This window comes from Rhamphochromis longiceps, linkage group LG14 (genome assembly GCF_057381845.1).
Source record: "Rhamphochromis longiceps isolate RC_006_pf linkage group LG14, R_longiceps_female_GT1.1, whole genome shotgun sequence".
Taxonomy (NCBI): Eukaryota; Metazoa; Chordata; class Actinopteri; order Cichliformes; family Cichlidae; genus Rhamphochromis; species Rhamphochromis longiceps.
In genome coordinates, this window is record NC_140570.1 from 25,458,788 (window position 1) to 25,475,469 (window position 16,682).

Sequence of the window (16,682 nt, forward strand, 5' to 3'; positions counted from 1 at the left end):
GCGTTGGAGAACTGACTGGGGTTTTCTCGGCATGCATGAATAACATGCTGGCAAATCCAAACGTCCTTATTAGAGGTTTAAAATGATTCCTGTTGGTGTTTTGGGTCTCACTGGAAAGAAGCTTCCTGCACGCATGCGAACATAAACGTGCTGCAGTCACAGTTCTGGATGTTTTACAAAAAGCAAACAGAAACTTTTAAAGATTTGAAGTTTCTTCATAGTTTTTAGTGAAGTTTTGTGGCACTTGCTGAGTCCCTGCACAGACCGCTTTTCGTATCCCTTTTCGCATCTGTCTGCACTCTCAGCACGATGGACAATAAACTCCAGAGATCAAAGGCGCCCCTGGCACCGTGTTATTACTCCGACTCCCGCATCGAAGGTCCCCCGGGCGCCCCGCATACCTTTCCAGGCTGGGCAGAGCCGGGGAGGCGCTCCAGCAGCCCTCGCCTGATCCGGTGGGTGTGCGCTTTTTCTTTTACTGTATTTAAGCTCTCACATTTAGCATCTGATAGCATTTTTCTGACAGCGCACCCACTGACACGATGGCGACCAACAACGAGGCTCCTCTGGGCTCCACTGAGAACCCGATCAAGTTCAAGGACCAGGACTTTGAAACTCTCCAGGCAGAGTGTCTGAAGTCCGGCGTGCTGTTCTCTGATCCAACCTTTCCAGCGGAGCAGAGGTCCATCGGAACACCGGAAGACCCGGACCCTAAAAAGGCTATTCAATGGAAGAGACCCAAGGTGCGAAAGTTTGACCACTGACATGTTGTGCATGCGCATAAAGAGCCAGCGGTTTTGCGGAGGTTTAGGTGTTCGTGGGCTTATTTAGCATGATTCAAACAAAAACTCTGGAGTTAAAGAAAGTTTCTCTGTTTTTCAGGTATGTGTTTCTAAATGTTCCCCCCACATTCTGCACATGAGCTCTCAGCAGCGCTGATGTGGGTGTAAACAGATTTAACCAGGTGTGTCACAGGTGTGGAAAAACCTTGAGAAGAAGGAGTTGAGAAAGAACGAAGTGAGGGAGAACTGGAAAAGGTTATACAAATCATCAAGAAAAGAGCCCAATGTCCATTCACATATCCTTAATCTAGTTTTATATTGACACCAAGTCACAAACTAACCAAGTACATGAACAAAGAAAAAGAGGTTTGGACTTCAAAAGTAATTTAAAAATATATATATTTTCCAGGGAAATCCTTGTAAAACAGGGCCACATAAATGATTCTGTAAAATGTCACATAACTTGGTGTTTTCAATTAAAATGTTCTTAAATGGTCAATCAGTGAAGTTATTCTATATATTGTTTGTTGTTCTAAACATATCACCACCATCTTCCTCACAGAAATTAAGATTTGAGCACAAAAAACAAATATAAGAACTAGGCACCATCTGAAAAATGTCCTGTCATGGCCACAATGAGTTTATGACAGAGTCGGAAACTCTCCGGTAGAATTAGTGTAGGAAAGTCAAAGTTTAATGGCTTCTTAAAGAGGACGTGGGGATCGCAGGAGGTAAAACATTCATGGTTATAACAGCAGAGCTTGTAAATTGTGCTCTTTTTGTTCTGTTTCTGTAGGAAATCAGTAAGAATGCTGTGTTTGTCGAGGACACGACTGCAACCACTGATATCTGTCAGGGCCAACTTGGTGAGTACATCTGGAACAAGAACAATCTTTTTATCTGCCAGCTGTTTATTATCAATCCACAGGGATTGAGTGATGAAACCAGTCATGTTGAAATGTCTCAAACTGGGATTGCACAACACCCAGTTAAATGGATACAGGCGATTGAAGTAGCTGTACAACGGGGACAAACAGGCTCAGAGGGACCAAAACATCTAATGTGCAGCCAGAGGGAAAAGAGTCGTGTCTCTTTGTGGTCATCAAATCCTAAATCTGCTGGGGGTCGTTACCCCATCGAGCTGCAGCTTTATTAGCCTGCAGCATCAGCTAAAATATGCGTTTCTCAGTCTGTTTCCAATTTTGATGAATTATACGGCTGTTTTCTGCAAAACAGCAAACTCGTCCTCCACCTCTGGGATTTCTTCATTGATGATTTGTGTCGTCGGATGTGTGCGAGCATGTCACTGGCACAGATCAATTCCCCCTCCTCCTCCGCCTGCCTCTGTCTCCATGTCTACGTTTTGGGTTTCCTTTTAAGCTAAATCTCAGTCTGTGTTTTTCCATGATTTACACAGATGCTAACGGTTACTGCAACATCTGCAACACAGAACAGATGTTGGCTGCTGGAGAAGAATGTGGTTGATTACGTGTGTGATGGAGAGCTGCCAGTCTACCTAACATGAATGCGGGAGACCACCACCCTCTGAAATACTTAATAAATATAAAAAGTGATCACCTTTAAACTCGTCACACTCTTCTTCCTGTTTATCAGGTAACTGCTGGCTGCTGGCTGCCCTGTCCTGCCTGACCGCGCACCCCTCGCTCTTTATGAAGGTGGTGCCACCAAACCAAAGTCTGAGCGACCGTTACGCAGGGATCTTCCATTTCAAGGTAAGACCAGACTCTTTTTCTTACTAATGAGAAACAATGCTCACTCTTTCCCCCAAAACAGCATCTATATTATCCTCAATGCAAATTGCCCACAGACAATTCAAAGGAGGCCTATTTGCCATGCTATTACGGAAGGCTAGCTTTCTTGGTCTGTGCAATTACCATCAGTAATGCGGGACATTTTAAGGTCGATGTGGACTGTAAACCAGCGTATACTGATTTAAGGTTTGACTCTCATCATCCACTGGAGCACAAACTGGGCGTTACATCAGGAAGTTACAACACAGAGCGAACACCATCCCCACAGACACAGCAACCAGGGAAGCAGCAGGAAGAACATCATGTCAAAGAGACCCCGATTAAATTTGGTTTATTGTGGCTGAACTTTTGTGAGCGCTGTGAAAGCACCCAAAGAAGAAAGCTCACTGCTCCCTAAGCAAAAGCCTTTGGTGATGCCTTATGTGTCAGGAGCATCAGAATAGCTGAGATGCATCTTTTCAAAACACTGTGTCTCTGTGGCATTCAAACCTCAAATCCCCACGCCAAAAACGGGTCCACCCCAAGTATTAGGTCGCTCAAAACAAACAGACTAATATAATTTTTGCAATTAAATGCCAAGACGATCGCTATGAATTATATTTTGTGGAAGCCAAACAACCTCCGGCAGGGCACAGAAGAGCTGCCCCATCAGGTCAGTACTCAACAGTCTGTTTACACCTGCAGGCCAGTGGCCACTCCTTCAGTGAGGATGTGCACATAGTGGAGAGAGGAACTCTCTGTGAGTGGTATTCACAGGCGTTAAACAACGGCCATGAAAATTTGCATATTAACAACCATGAAACTAACCTCACGGGCCATTGTTAGTCAGTGCTGCTGGTTTTGGTCATTACGTGTTTGTACTGGGAACTGAAGACGTGACTCAGACTGGTGAAAAGTTTCTCTGAGTACAGGTGAACGTGGATTACTGCAGTTTTAAGTCATATTTCATACAACGTGAAGCTCATTTTGTAAGTTATGGACACTCATCGAACAGAGTATGCTTTATCTCCACTTATCTGGGGCCGGGTCATTGGGGCAGCAGCCTAAGTAGAGAAACCCAGACAAAGCCACCTCTTCAAAGCCACCTCCTCCAGCTTGTCCGGGGGAACACCAAGGCGTTCCCAGGCCAGCCGAGAGATATAATCTCTACACCGTGCCCTGGGTTTGCCTGGGGGCCTACTCCTGGTGGGACATACCCGGAATCGCCCAGGAGGCATCCTTGTTAGATGCTCAAACCACCTCAACTGGCTTCTTGCAATGTGGAGGACCAGCGGCTCTACTCTGAGCCCCACCTGATGGCTGAACTTCTCAGCCTATCTCTAAGGGAGACGCCAGCCACTCATTGGAGGAAGCACATTTGTGTGCTTGTATCTGCGATCTTGTTTTTTTGGTCACTACCCACAGCTTGTGACCATAGGTGAGGGTCGGGACGTAGACTGCAAATTGAGAGCATCGCTTTTACGCTCAGCTCTCTCTTCACCATGATGGACCAGCACGACTCCATCTACTATCTCTGGTTCCCTTCTCCCGTCACTCGTGAAAAAGACCCCGAGATACTTAAACTCCTCCACTTGTCAGGAACTTGTCCCCGACCCGAAGTTGGCCGGGGACTTTAGTATAATCATGCAGAGGTTTCTCATGTCTGTTCATAAAACAGCATGAGGGTAATCGAGCAGCTCAAAGCTGACAGGACTCAACTAATCATTAGGCAACAGTGAGTACGTCCGTTTTTGCATACAGCTTGTGTTGTTGACAGCACAGATTTGACTTAAATTTGCAGATTTGCAGGCCCAGCGCTGTATCAAGTTGCTTTATTTGAAGACACGATCACGCATTCAGCCAAATCTGGAGCCAAAAGTGTCAATTAAAGTGTTTCCCCGAGTTTTTTTTATTAAATCATTACACACAAAAACTTAGGTCATATTTCAGCATAGATGTACACAAAACACATCAGTCTGTGGCCCTCGAGCTAGTTCATCTGCTGGTTGTTCTTGCCAAAGTTTGTGGTCACATATCGTTTTGCACAACATAACACGAGACTAAAAGCTTTTTGTCTGGTCCTGCTTGAGCGCCTTTGAAGAGCCATTTATTCTGACGAATGTGAGGCCTCCACAAACATAATTATATTTAGACGCCCCTTAAATTTAAGGACAGATTGCCTGAACTAATTTATATTTTATCTGATTTGGCTCTATCCTTTGAAATGTTTTCTGTGAGTTGTCTTTTTGGTAAGCTGCTCTGCCACGGCTCTGGTATTTATTGAAGGCAGCTAAGACACGTATCAACTCATCCTGGAGTCATTTCTGCACAAAGGCCTCCCAGCTTGAGGGAAACAAACATAAACCCAAATCTTTATCAGCTCATTAGAACTGGTGATTCTTATCTGGAGAGTTCAACACTTATTCTCTGGCTCTAACTTGCTCAGATCAATAAAATACCAATTTCATAGACACGTGAATCTTGCAAAAGCAGACACATCGGGAAGTGATTGTTTTGGCTCGAAGCTCTGGACCTTTAGAGACTGCCGTGGAGAATGTGGCGTGACTGAACAAGCAGGACGGAAGGACTGGAAACTGATTCTGCTCTGTCAGAGTAATTGGAGAGCAGTTCAGACATGCAGGTAGTGACTCCCCCGGGACACCTGTACACACACACACACCAGCCATGAACGACCAGTGTAAGCCTGCTTTCAGCTACTGTTGTGTACACACCGTTAACAGTATGGTACACACCTCGAGCCATGACCAGTAACGACCTGAAGAGCTGTTGTTTTTAAATTCTCCTTTATAAACCTTTTGAAGCTTCATATCTGGACAGCTGATAAGTCCCCTGATTGTTGAAGGCATAATATTAAATTATAGCATTAATTGAGACAAGACGATCTTATCTACAGGCAACAACACACCAGTTTAAAGTGCTTTCCATTACTTAATTTAATCATCAATCATTAATTTTTCTCTGTAACTGACAAAGGTCACGTTAATCGAAACATTGTAAAAAAAAAAAAAAAAGTAATGTTGTGCGGGACAGTGTGCTTTCACAGAGATTATATTGTATTATTATTATATTTTTCTTCTCTCTATGAACCTGTCATTGATTCAGGTACGCTGAGTCTTCCTAAATTTGTTGCACGAGTTAATTTAGTCGTTGCAACAGTTCAGAATAATCTTACACTGGTCTTTGGTCATCTCCTTTGTGTTTAAAGCAGTCTGCTCGGCTCCCAGGGTTACTTGGACGTAAACTGACTGGTAGCTGACAAAAACTAAACTACTAACTGAAACATTTCAGTTATTCATCGATTTTCTTCAGCCTGCTAATTCAGGGTATTGTGGGGAGCAGATCTTACATGTGTGAACGGCAGGGTGGCCTCAACAGGCCACCGACATATCACAAGGCTACCACAGAGAGGCAGACAAATATTCACGCCTACAGTTTTTCACTAGTTAACCGAACGTGCACGTTTTTTGACTCTGGGAGGAAACTGGAATAACCAAGGGGACATGGACAACACCCAAATTCTGGCCAGTGGATTGAAACCCATGACCTATTTGCTGTGAGACAACAGTGCTAACCACTGTACCACCACACTGCTTGTATTTCAGTTACCTGAAATGCAAATTAAGATAAGACTGAAAGATAAATGAATTACTAACCAATATGGTTAATAAGTTAAAATTTAGACAAAACAGCCACCCAGATGAGACTGATCCCCCAAAGGGATTTGGGGTGGTGTCAGGACTATTTACAAGTTAGCCAAACAGGTAACTACACTGTGGAGACATGCTAAGACTAGCGAAAACCAAGCTAAAGCTAAACATTTTTAAAACAATAAAACCAAACTGAAACAATTTTTATTTTGTTCTGCAAACTAACTGAAATTAAACTCAGAAGAATAAAAGTCAGTTTATCTCTCATTATTAAAAAAAAAAAGTTTCCAATATTCAGACTTTCTCTAGAAATACTCTGGGTCTAATGCGTCACCAGAAGTATCAAAGCTAACTTATCTTCTGAATATGATCACAAATTGCTTTGGAAATCTGAACTTTGCCAAGTTCTCTTTGTGAGGTTTGTTTTCTGTTGCAAAAAGGTCAAACAAAAGTGCAGAGCATGCATGTTGTTTTACACAGAGGGACGGTAAGCCTAGAGTATTTACATAGACTAGTTTTCCATCTCAGAACACTGTGTAATAAAAAATGACTCGCACATCAACATGAGAGATTACATGGAGACAGAATACGGTAGTATGGAGCCTTTCACTCAGTGAGGTCAGCCTGACACAGACAAACTGCAGTCTAAAGGTGGGGGTGTTGTGCATCGTTAATAGTTTGTTTCTACTGCCCCCAGCTGGCCAAAAGAAATCAGTTGATTCTAATGTTCAGGTTCTCATTCAGTTTTCCTCCTCATTACAGTTCCTCCTTACTCATTACATCCTCTCCTCCTCTCTTCTCACGTCTCCCTCTTCTGTCGCCGTCTCTCTCTCTCTCTCCCTCCCTCTGTGCAGTTCTGGCAGTATGGTGAGTGGGTGGAGGTGGTTGTGGATGACAGGCTGCCAGTACGCGAAGGCCGTCTGCTCTTCAGCTACTCTCGCACCCGCAATGAGTTTTGGAGCGCCCTGGTGGAAAAGGCCTATGCCAAGTCAGTTTCCACAACCAGCATATGTTTCTGGGTTGTAATGTCTGAGATCACCCACTCCTTTTCTGTCTGTGTTATGTCGCTAACAGAGATAGCCACTTTTCTCACCTCCCATATGTAGGTTAATCGGATCTTACGGGAGCCTGAAGGGAGGCAACATTTCAGAGGGGATGGAGGACTTCACTGGAGGCATCGCCCGCTCGCTGGAGATCTCTTCTCGTACCCCTCGAGTCCTCTGGAGGTCCTTGGCTGCTGCTCTGTCGCGAGGGAGCCTGCTCAGCTGCTTCATCCAGGTACACTCAGCCCCAAACTCCAGATGTTGACACTCACGCACGTGGATGTTAACCTGTGTTTGTCTTCACAGGCCAAGAGCGCCTCAGATATCGGCAAGGTGACAGGAGAGGGGCTGATAAAGGGCCATGCCTACGCCATAACTGACGCTGACAAGGTATCACGAAGATGAGTCTCATTAGTGAGCACAATTTTCACGCTATCTCACATTATATCATTTTATTCTAAGCTGATGAAATTTATTGTGACAATAAATGTAATCTCATTTATATTTCATGTCTCCTTATTGTAACTTGACTGGATTTCATCCTATCTTGGAATGTAATTGACTCATAATCCGTCGTCTAATCTTGCGTCAAATTAAAAAACAGATCAAGGTGAACGAGAGCACTCAGAGAGCGCAACTACCTCCAAGGGCTAAACAAAAACTTTAATGTTTTATGATGTTTTTATTACAACATGCTGATGCTGGCGTCACCGAGACGTCGCAGGGCGTCGTATTGAAAACATAAAAAGGTTGTTGTACAGCTCTCTCCATGTCCTTTCATACGATATGTTACTCGATATGGTTTCTTGAAATTTTTCTCAAGGTCAACTTTGATCTTGGGTGCTAACAGTGAAGGTCGAACTCAAATGCTTAGCCAACCTTGGTATTCATGTCCCTCAAGGCCTAGAATATTGCGAAGTTTGAAGACGATCCTCCAAAATTGTGGGTAATATAAATTTTTTATTGATTTTCACCTAAATTAAATCAACTCAAGCTGTTATTGGTATCTACCATCACACAAAATTTAAAAACGATATCTTGAAAACTGTGGATGCTAGACTGCTAACAATCAGACAGACAAACAAATGGGACTGATTACAGAACAATCAACTTTATTGTAATTTAATGTCTGTCAGTCTACTATGATCTGTTCTTGTAAACAGACTAGATCTTACACAGCACTTTCATAGTCTGATCATTTTTTTCAAGGAATTATACATTTTAAGACTTTTTCTCGAATCTTGATGTAAATAACAACATAGTGAAAAATTATCCTTTCAAAATAAGACTTCATGTGTGTTTTATAAGCTTCTTTTTTGCTGTTGTTGTTTAAATTTTAGTTGACAAAACCATCAGATGAGATTTTGCTGCTGAGGCTGAGAAACCCCTGGGGTTTTATCGAATATTGCGGACCCTGGAGTGACAAGTGAGTGTGCATGTTACACAAAGAGAGCACACCCACTCGCAGTTTACAGAACATCCACGGATGTCGAGTTTGTCTCTGCGTGTGCGTGACTGCAGGGGGAAAGAGTGGGAGAACGTGGACCCGACAGAGAAGGAAAGGATCGAGGTGAAATGCGTTGAAGACGGAGAGTTCTGGTAAGAAGAAGAAACATAAAACTTAAACCAGTGAATAAATCTCTTGTGGCTTTAAGAGCTCTGATGCGAGTAGCCGTCTCTGTTAGGATCAGTGCCAAGGACTTCTCCAACCTCTTTGATGTTGTGGAGCTCTGCAGCGTCAATCCAGACTCTTATGATGAAGAAAGCACACCTGCCAGCTGGGCCATCACCGAACACGAAGGCTGCTGGCTGCCGGGGAGTTCTGCTGGCGGTAGCCGCAAATATAACAGTACGGTTCAAATCTGGATCACTGTTCATTCAAGCTTTACTGGGATCCTTTCTGTTGCCAGATGTTGCTGTCTCTGCTTTTTCCCCCCAGAAACATTCTGGAAAAATCCCCAGTATACGCTGGTCCTCAAAGAGAAGGACGAGAATGAGGATGAGGACGATGACGACGACGTGGGGGACGATGGCGAGGATGGCGATGATGAAATGGAAGATCCGACTGTGACCCCAGATCCGAAGAAGAGAGCCGAGAAGCAGAAGCAGAAAGTCAAACGTTGCACGGTGCTGGTGGAGCTGCTGCAGAAAAACCGAAGGCAGAGGGATAAACTCAACTTCCTGCACATCGCCTTTCACATCTATAAGGTGCTATATTTATCCAGCTTTAACGTTTCAGCATCTTAACTCTTTTTCTTGACACACTCATGTGACTCATTCTTTGTTTTTTCCAGGTTCCTTCTGAGGTGAATATCTACCAATTATCAATAATTTATATAAAATCAAATTAACATGAGAACTATTTTCATTTCTCAGTAACTGGTTTTTTTTTTTTCACATAACTGCAGAACACTTGTCTGGACCGCAGCTTCTTTATGAAGTATCGCCCAGCGTGTCGTTCTGGGAAGTACAAAGCTCAAAGGTATAAGATGAAACTATGAAGAGACTGCATGTTGCTCTTTCAAACACAAAGAGAGCTACGCGTTCACACGATGATCCCAACAGCTGCAGATCCTGATGCTGTGGTGAATGTTTGAGACACTTTTAGTCGTAATTTTGAGTAATACCTGAGCTAACTCTGAAGTCAATTTTTATGTAAGAGAATTTTGTCATCTTTTGCTGAGTTCTTGCTAACTTTGAACAGAAAAGAGATTTAAAAAACAACAACAACAGAAAATCAGTCAGCCAGAGCAGCTACAGTCTGTATCATATGCTCAAAACCGTTAAGGGAAGACTCGATTATTAAAGTGTAACACACAGTTAGTTAAACTTAAGGGAGATCGGTCTGTCCAGTCAGGAAACAGAAACCATTCCCTTTCACCTGCTTTGGAGCAAATGAAAATGACAGCAGATGCACTGGAGAGGCAACAGGACAACATTCAAAATTACTTTGAAGGTGATGACCATTGCTCTCTCCTCATCCCTCCTGAGTGATTTTCTCCAGGTTTGCTTTTTGCTAGTGTCTTTGTCACGACTGGTAACATGATACAGTACCTGCAGCGCATTCAGCTTGCACAGATACTCAATGATGGCACATCAAGAGTGTGGAGGAATACCAAACGATGAGGAGAGACCGACATGTCCATAGATGGGCATCAACCAGCCCCGGGACTGGTATCTGCTTGATGGTGCATTGAGGAACAGAAGCACTACCAGAATGCCTGTGCTCCAGACCAGTTCACCGGAGAGCACCACTGGTCTCGTTGCCTCTTCACATTTTGATATTTGTCATGTCCACTCCAGATTTGTGTCTCTTACCTGGACTAGTTGATCGGGACCGTCCTGGTCCTGATCCGGTCCTGATCACTCTACTACTACGAGGAATCCATCACGCTCTTTTCTGAGCTGAGTGGCTTCTGTCATATTTCAGGCCTGCTTGAAATATGAATATTCAGGCCAGAACATAGTGACTGAGTGTGGTGGTCTCTGCCAGGTGACTCTTGGAAAAACCTGAAACCTCTTGTGGTCAAACCATATCTTCATTTATGATATACTGAGGTGTCAAAACTTGTCATTAAGCCTACAATGGAGGTTGTCAAATGCCGCCTTTATCGGGGGAAAGAGTTAAAGGAGGTCTGACCCTGAAACTACACTTATGAAGTCTGTTTCTGACAGTTTGGTCAGGATGTGGGCATCCTGCTGGGGATAATTTTGTTGAGCTCCTGGTTGTCTTCACAAAAAGGAGTATATACTGGTACTGCTGCTGCCTTGATGTCGTTCTATGGTTCTTTCCAGCTCTCCTCATCTCCTCCATACTTGTGTGAGTGTGCTGGTAGAAACAGTAAATATGGATGTGCCATTCTGGAGAAGCTATGTGAAGCAGGTGCAGGTACAGTGACAGGAACGGGGGATGGTCTTGTTGTTGCCTCTCCGACAGACGCTGTGTGATTTCCAAAGCAGGTGAAATACATTCACAGTGGTTTATGCTTCCTAGAAGGGACCAACAGGGAAGTTTATCTGACTTTGTGTTTTACTGTGATGATCGAGTGGTCGATCATCACCTTAATGTTTTTGAGCAGGGTATGTGTGACATGTTTTGTGCATAGAATTGTTTAGCTTATTTGTTACAATCAGTAAACATGCTGTTTGTCCTGCAGAGGTGTGTGGAGAAAGATGCGCCTGGATCCAGGTACTTACGTCATTGTGGTATCCACCTACCGACCCAACATCCCTGGAGAGTTCTTCGTCCGCACTTTCTCCAAGATTGGAAACACTCTCGAGTAAGATGGAGGAAATTTAGCTTTCATTCCCCAAAAGATTCCAAAGCAAGGATAAAGAAAAACTTTCTGCATAGTCTGATGTCAGAAAACAGAAAAAAAAACTACCTCTGATAGCATGTGTGAATTATTACCGCTGTGTGTGCGTCTCCCTGCGTCTGCACTCGTCATAGATATTCTGTCAAATTATAAACTCACTTCCCGAGGGCTCAGCTGCACGCCTGAATCACCTGCCGCAACACTCACACTGAACAGCACAGTCATAGTCACCCACACTTCCCTGTACCTATCAGAGGCTGAATTATATGTTAAATATAAAACACTGCAAGCAGCTTATAAAACAAGCTGGCACCATACCAATACCCTGTGGAAAAAAAAGCTATTTTAGCCTGATGTAAATTAAACTGTGAAGTACTTGTAGTAATGCACTGTTTTCTTGTACACTGCCTGATGTTAGAGGTTTTGGGGAAACTTTTTATCCCATAACAAAAGGCCAGCTCAAAAAAAATAAAGTACGATTGCTGGTCATAGATTAGAGGCCTTGTGCAACCACGCTGACGCGTTCAGGTGTGTGTTTATGCAATTAAATCTGCACACGCTCAGTTTAAATGAGTCAGTTAAAAAAACTGATGAAGTTTCCTGCAGGAGTATTAACAGTAGAGACCCCGAAGTCCAGGAATACCTATATTTCTATCAGGTTACATAAGATAATAACAGGCGTGCAGGCGCTTTGCAGTCATTATGCATTGTGAGTCATTTTTTGGCTTTCGACCAAGGAGAAATTAGACTGCTGGACCTCTGATTGTTATAGTATTGCTAGTGCTACTTAAGTAGCCTAAAGTATCTTAGTGCTTTACTGCAGTTATTTTTGTGCAAATGAGTCAGCCAGATTTTTTACAAGTACAACAATCTGACATGGCCTCTGTGTTCCAGGACTCAAGACTTTGCCTGCACCTCCAGCTTCTCACAAGTGAGTTCACAGACTTCTTCGGTACACACTACAGTACTAGATGCTAACAGGTGCTAAAAGCTGTAGTATGTTTATATTTGTTTTGTTTTTCTATCAGGTGATGACCGCTCCTGTCTCCTCAAAGGATCAAGAGAGAGTGGAGATGACTTTTGACAAGCAGGCTGGCCTAGTAAGAATCATAGCACTCAAACACTTCAGGCTCACAAAGTAAAGAAAGCTTTGAAGCTTTTTTTAAAAAAAACTGTTTCTCAACTGTGTCTTGCGTGCAGGATGACAGGCTGAACGTCAAAGACATCATGAAGCTGTTCAACTCAGGTCAGAGCATCCACTGCATTACCAGAAGTCAGTTGTAGTAGTGTCTGTATTTATGTGTAATACCTACAGTGGCCACCAGATGGGAGCAAAGCAGCTCCTTCATAGGTTTGAACAGTGCAGCCACAGAGGTCGCCAGTCTAGACAGAGGCTCATACACAGTCAGATGAAGTAAATTGAACTCAGTTGAGTAATGAAAAGTGACGACACTTGTCCTCACCTTCACCTTTCCTCTGCTAGATCCAATTTAAACCCTTGTTTTCTCCCTCTCCATCAATCTGTGCCTTTCTTCCCTAATCACAGTTCTTGAGAAAGATTACCATCTGCCTTTGGAGACGTGCAGAGAGCTCATCTTTGGAGAGGATGTATCCTTTTGTCCTCAGTTTATTCTTTAACATCACTCGCATACCAGTCTTTTTGCTTGCGGTGCACTGCGATCCTTGCTGACACCGTCTGCGCTGTAGGCACGTCCTCGTGTTCTTCACGTTACAGCTGCAGCTGTTAGAAAACAGACTGACCTTTGCTGGTTTCACGCTTCCTCGGGGCAGACGCTTGCTGACTTCTGCAGCTGAGTCATTGTTTCACCCTGCTGTTCACTATCGCACTCCTTCCTTATAACTTTATCTCTCTGTCTTCTGTACTGTTGAGATGTCCTTAAACTCTGCTGGCAGACTAAAGGGCGCTGCGCTCTCAGCCGTGAGCAAGCAGGAACCCTGCTGGCCAGTGTGCGCAATCTGCAGGTACAGCTCAGTCTGTGCGCACATGTGTGTGTCTGTGTGTGTGTGCGGATGAGAGTCATGTCAGTGTTACTGATGCTGCTCTGTTTTTCAGTCCATCTTTTCTCAGTTTGATGAGGATTCTTCTGGAAGCATGAGCCGCTTTGAACTCAGCTCAGCACTGCAGGCTGTTGGTATGCACACACACACGCACACACACACACACACACACACACACACACACACACACACACACACACACACACACACACACACACACACACACACACACACACACACACACACTCATTTTCATATCTTAGTGAGGACATCTAATTGACATTAGGCTTTCCCTAGTTGTTTACTCTAACCCTAGCCCCTATCCATCAAAAATGAATGCCTAACCTTTAGACTAAACCTAACCGTAACCTAATTGTAACCCTGACACTAAAACTGCATTTTGAGCCTCAAAAATGCCTTCAAACTTGTGAGGACGGGCATTTTGTCCCCATAAGTGACTGGTGGTCACCACAAGTATAGTGACATGCCAGATTTCTGTCCTCAAAAAGATGTCTAAAAATGTACACACACACACACAGTTTGGGTTTACACCTTCGCTCTTCCCTGTTTTCCAGGATTCCAGTGCGATAACAAGGTGGTTGAGCTGCTGTCTGAGCGGTTCACATCTGGAGAGCTGGACATGCCCTTCCACGGCTTTTTGTCATGTGTCACCAGGCTGCGCAAGCTTTTTGGTAACACACACAAACACACACTTGTGTGTGCATCTATCATCCATGTGCACTCTACTGTGCTATGTTAGCGCATCCATTACTGTTATTGTGCACAACTAATGCAACTCAGTGCAATCAGGCATGTAGACACGGTCAAGATGACCTGCTGAAATCCAAACTGAGCATCAGAATGGGGGAAGATTTTTGCTGGTAGTGTATTTGAGAAACCGTTCATGTACTGAGAGTTTCCAAAAAAAAAAACCACCTCTAGGGTTTACAGAGAATGGTTCAAAAAAGGGAAAATATCCAGTGAGCAGCAGTTCCCTGCATGAAAATACCTTGTTGATATAAGAGGTAAGATGAAAATGGACAGATCGCTTCAAAATGACAGGACAGTAACTTAAATAACCACTTGTTACCACACTGAGAGCCCCTCTGTAAACTAAGGCTACAATTCTCACAGGCTCAACAAGGCTAGACAGAAGTTTGGAAAAATGTTGCCTGGCCTAATGCATCTTGATTTCTGCTGCAACATTAAGATAGTATGGTCACAGTTTGGAGTAAACGTCATGAAAGTATGGATCCATCCTGCATTGTACATCTATTCCTTATTGGTTCTCAGAGAAATTTAGAATTCAGCTTAAAACCCTGTCATTAACATATGTAGCCTACATGGACAGGCTTATATATCAGAGCCACTGAGCCACGTTCTTCAATCGCGATCACACTTTTTAGGCTGTTGGCTTTCACCCATTATTTTTGGCCTATTGCTCCACTGCCTAATCCCACAAATCCAGGTGTGAAAACGGGTGTGGGTAACAATCAGCCAAGGTTTCGGGTGAACCCGCTGGGAGACCTTGCTCCACCTTACTACATGACTAACTCAGAACAAATGCTCCGAGATTTGAGTGGGCGTTAAGGCGTCTGGGAAGGGATGTCAAAACTCTATTACAAATGGCAGACAGTTGGTGTTGTAAGCCACCCCCTCACTTCAAAGAGGGTCGTTCACTCCTCTTTCTACTGATGGTTGCTTTTAGAAGGATAACACATCATGTCATAAAGCTCAAATCATAGAGCGCCTTTGGGATGCGATGGCCCAGGAGATTCACATCATGTATGTGCAGCCGACAAATAGCACCTTGTTGAGTTCGGGCCATAAAAAAATTAAAGGGGTTGTCAAGGAAGTAGAGGTCCAACGTGGTAAAAGTAAAGTGTACCTGATGAAGTGTCCAGTAAAATTAGAATATCTTCTTTTTTATTTATATATCAAGTGATGGTTCAATTAAGAAAATCCCAGTTAACTTACAGTGTACCTCCGCATGGCAATCATGCTTGTATAATGAAATAAGAGAGATTTTTAATAAATAGAAAAATTAATGAATTAGTTAAAAACAAAAAGAACAAACAAGATATCAGCTATCGTGCCAGATGCCCTGATGTAAGTACTTGGTCTCAACTTGGCCACCTCAGTGAAAACCATCTGGCTCTGATGAGTCGAGTGTTGAGCCTCTGCAAATATATCACATGCGGTCATCTCCTCCCCTTTTCCCCCAGCTCTGTATGAGTCTGAGACCAGCCAGGAGGTGAAAGACAGAGGGATCAACTCTGTGAGTATCAAACATGCTCAGTTATGCACTGACCCCGGACCTGAACAGGCTTTTCATTTTCTGCTCGTGTCAATCCGCAGTGGCTGCTTCAGTTTCTGACAGTGTGACGGCGTTTCATGAAAAGCTGTTCCACACGGACCCCGATGAGCTACCGGAGAAATATGAGAGAAGCTGCTCTCGCTTGCTGTGCTGTTGTATTCTTGCATTCTTGCTTAACTGAGTAGTCCTACAATTTGTAATCAAATCCAGTTATGTTACTCCACATGTAATAAAAGCAGTTTTAGAACCGATATGTCCTCCGTGCTTTTGTCTTTTGCGTCAAACAGCGACAAAAAATGTTTTAAAAAGCTCTCACTTCCCTCTTTCAGAACATAAAAGTGTCAAAATGATTTTGAAATGGCAAAAGAAAATATGTTTCTAATTCTTACAATTGAATTAAATGGTACAGATGACTTCAATTACCCACATGGTGAAAAGAAAAACACACTTCAACCCCAACACCTTACTCATCCACTCACACACAAGCGTACCCTGAGATATATGCACTTATTAACACACACACACACATTCAGAGCGAGTACTGCCTGCCCCACCGAGGGTGTGAGGGTGATGTCTCAGCTACACGCACCATCTCTATTCTTATCACACTGACGCCACGTACAGCGTCAACACACATTCGCCCCCTCCTCCACTACGTTCCCTTACTCCCTCCATCCATCCCTCACCCTTTCTCCACCCTCCTGTTCTCTCTAGTAAGTGTCTGAGTCTCACAATCTGCATCCTCCTCCTCCTGCTGGTACATGCTGGCTGCTCTCACTCTCTCTC

General features: G+C 43.7%; 1 protein-coding gene across 2 annotated transcripts; it reads left to right on the plus strand.

Annotated features, from left to right (window-relative positions):
- The first annotated feature begins 294 nt into the window (after positions 1-294).
- On the plus strand, positions 295-16,147 carry capn12 (calpain 12). Of its 2 annotated transcripts, XM_085379883.1 has the most exons (23): positions 295-455; positions 527-743; positions 1,579-1,648; positions 2,397-2,515; positions 7,056-7,189; positions 7,308-7,479; positions 7,551-7,634; positions 8,585-8,670; positions 8,766-8,843; positions 8,930-9,093; positions 9,184-9,452; positions 9,539-9,550; positions 9,653-9,726; positions 11,402-11,524; positions 12,455-12,491; positions 12,589-12,660; positions 12,761-12,806; positions 13,107-13,168; positions 13,475-13,543; positions 13,635-13,713; positions 14,155-14,271; positions 15,805-15,857; positions 15,938-16,147. In XM_085379883.1, the coding sequence occupies exons 1-23, from the start codon at positions 310-312 to the stop codon at positions 15,962-15,964; spliced, it is 2,310 nt and encodes a 769-aa protein (XP_085236009.1). In that variant the 5' UTR covers positions 295-309; the 3' UTR covers positions 15,965-16,147. The 2 variants fall into 2 exon arrangements, with proteins under 2 accessions (XP_085236009.1, XP_085236008.1); XM_085379882.1 differs by having other exon boundaries at positions 432-743.
- Positions 16,148-16,682: the final 535 nt, after the last annotated feature.

Excerpts from the sequence above, each read along its gene's own strand:
- capn12 (XM_085379883.1), top strand. The coding sequence starts at position 310 with ATGGACAATAAACTCCAGAGATCAAAGGCGCCCCTGGCACCGTGTTAT. Across the intron at positions 744-1,578 it reads TTCAATGGAAGAGACCCAAG|GAAATCAGTAAGAATGCTGT; the intron begins GTGCGAAAGTTT and ends CTGTTTCTGTAG. Across the intron at positions 13,714-14,154 it reads CTCAGCACTGCAGGCTGTTG|GATTCCAGTGCGATAACAAG; the intron begins GTATGCACACAC and ends CCTGTTTTCCAG.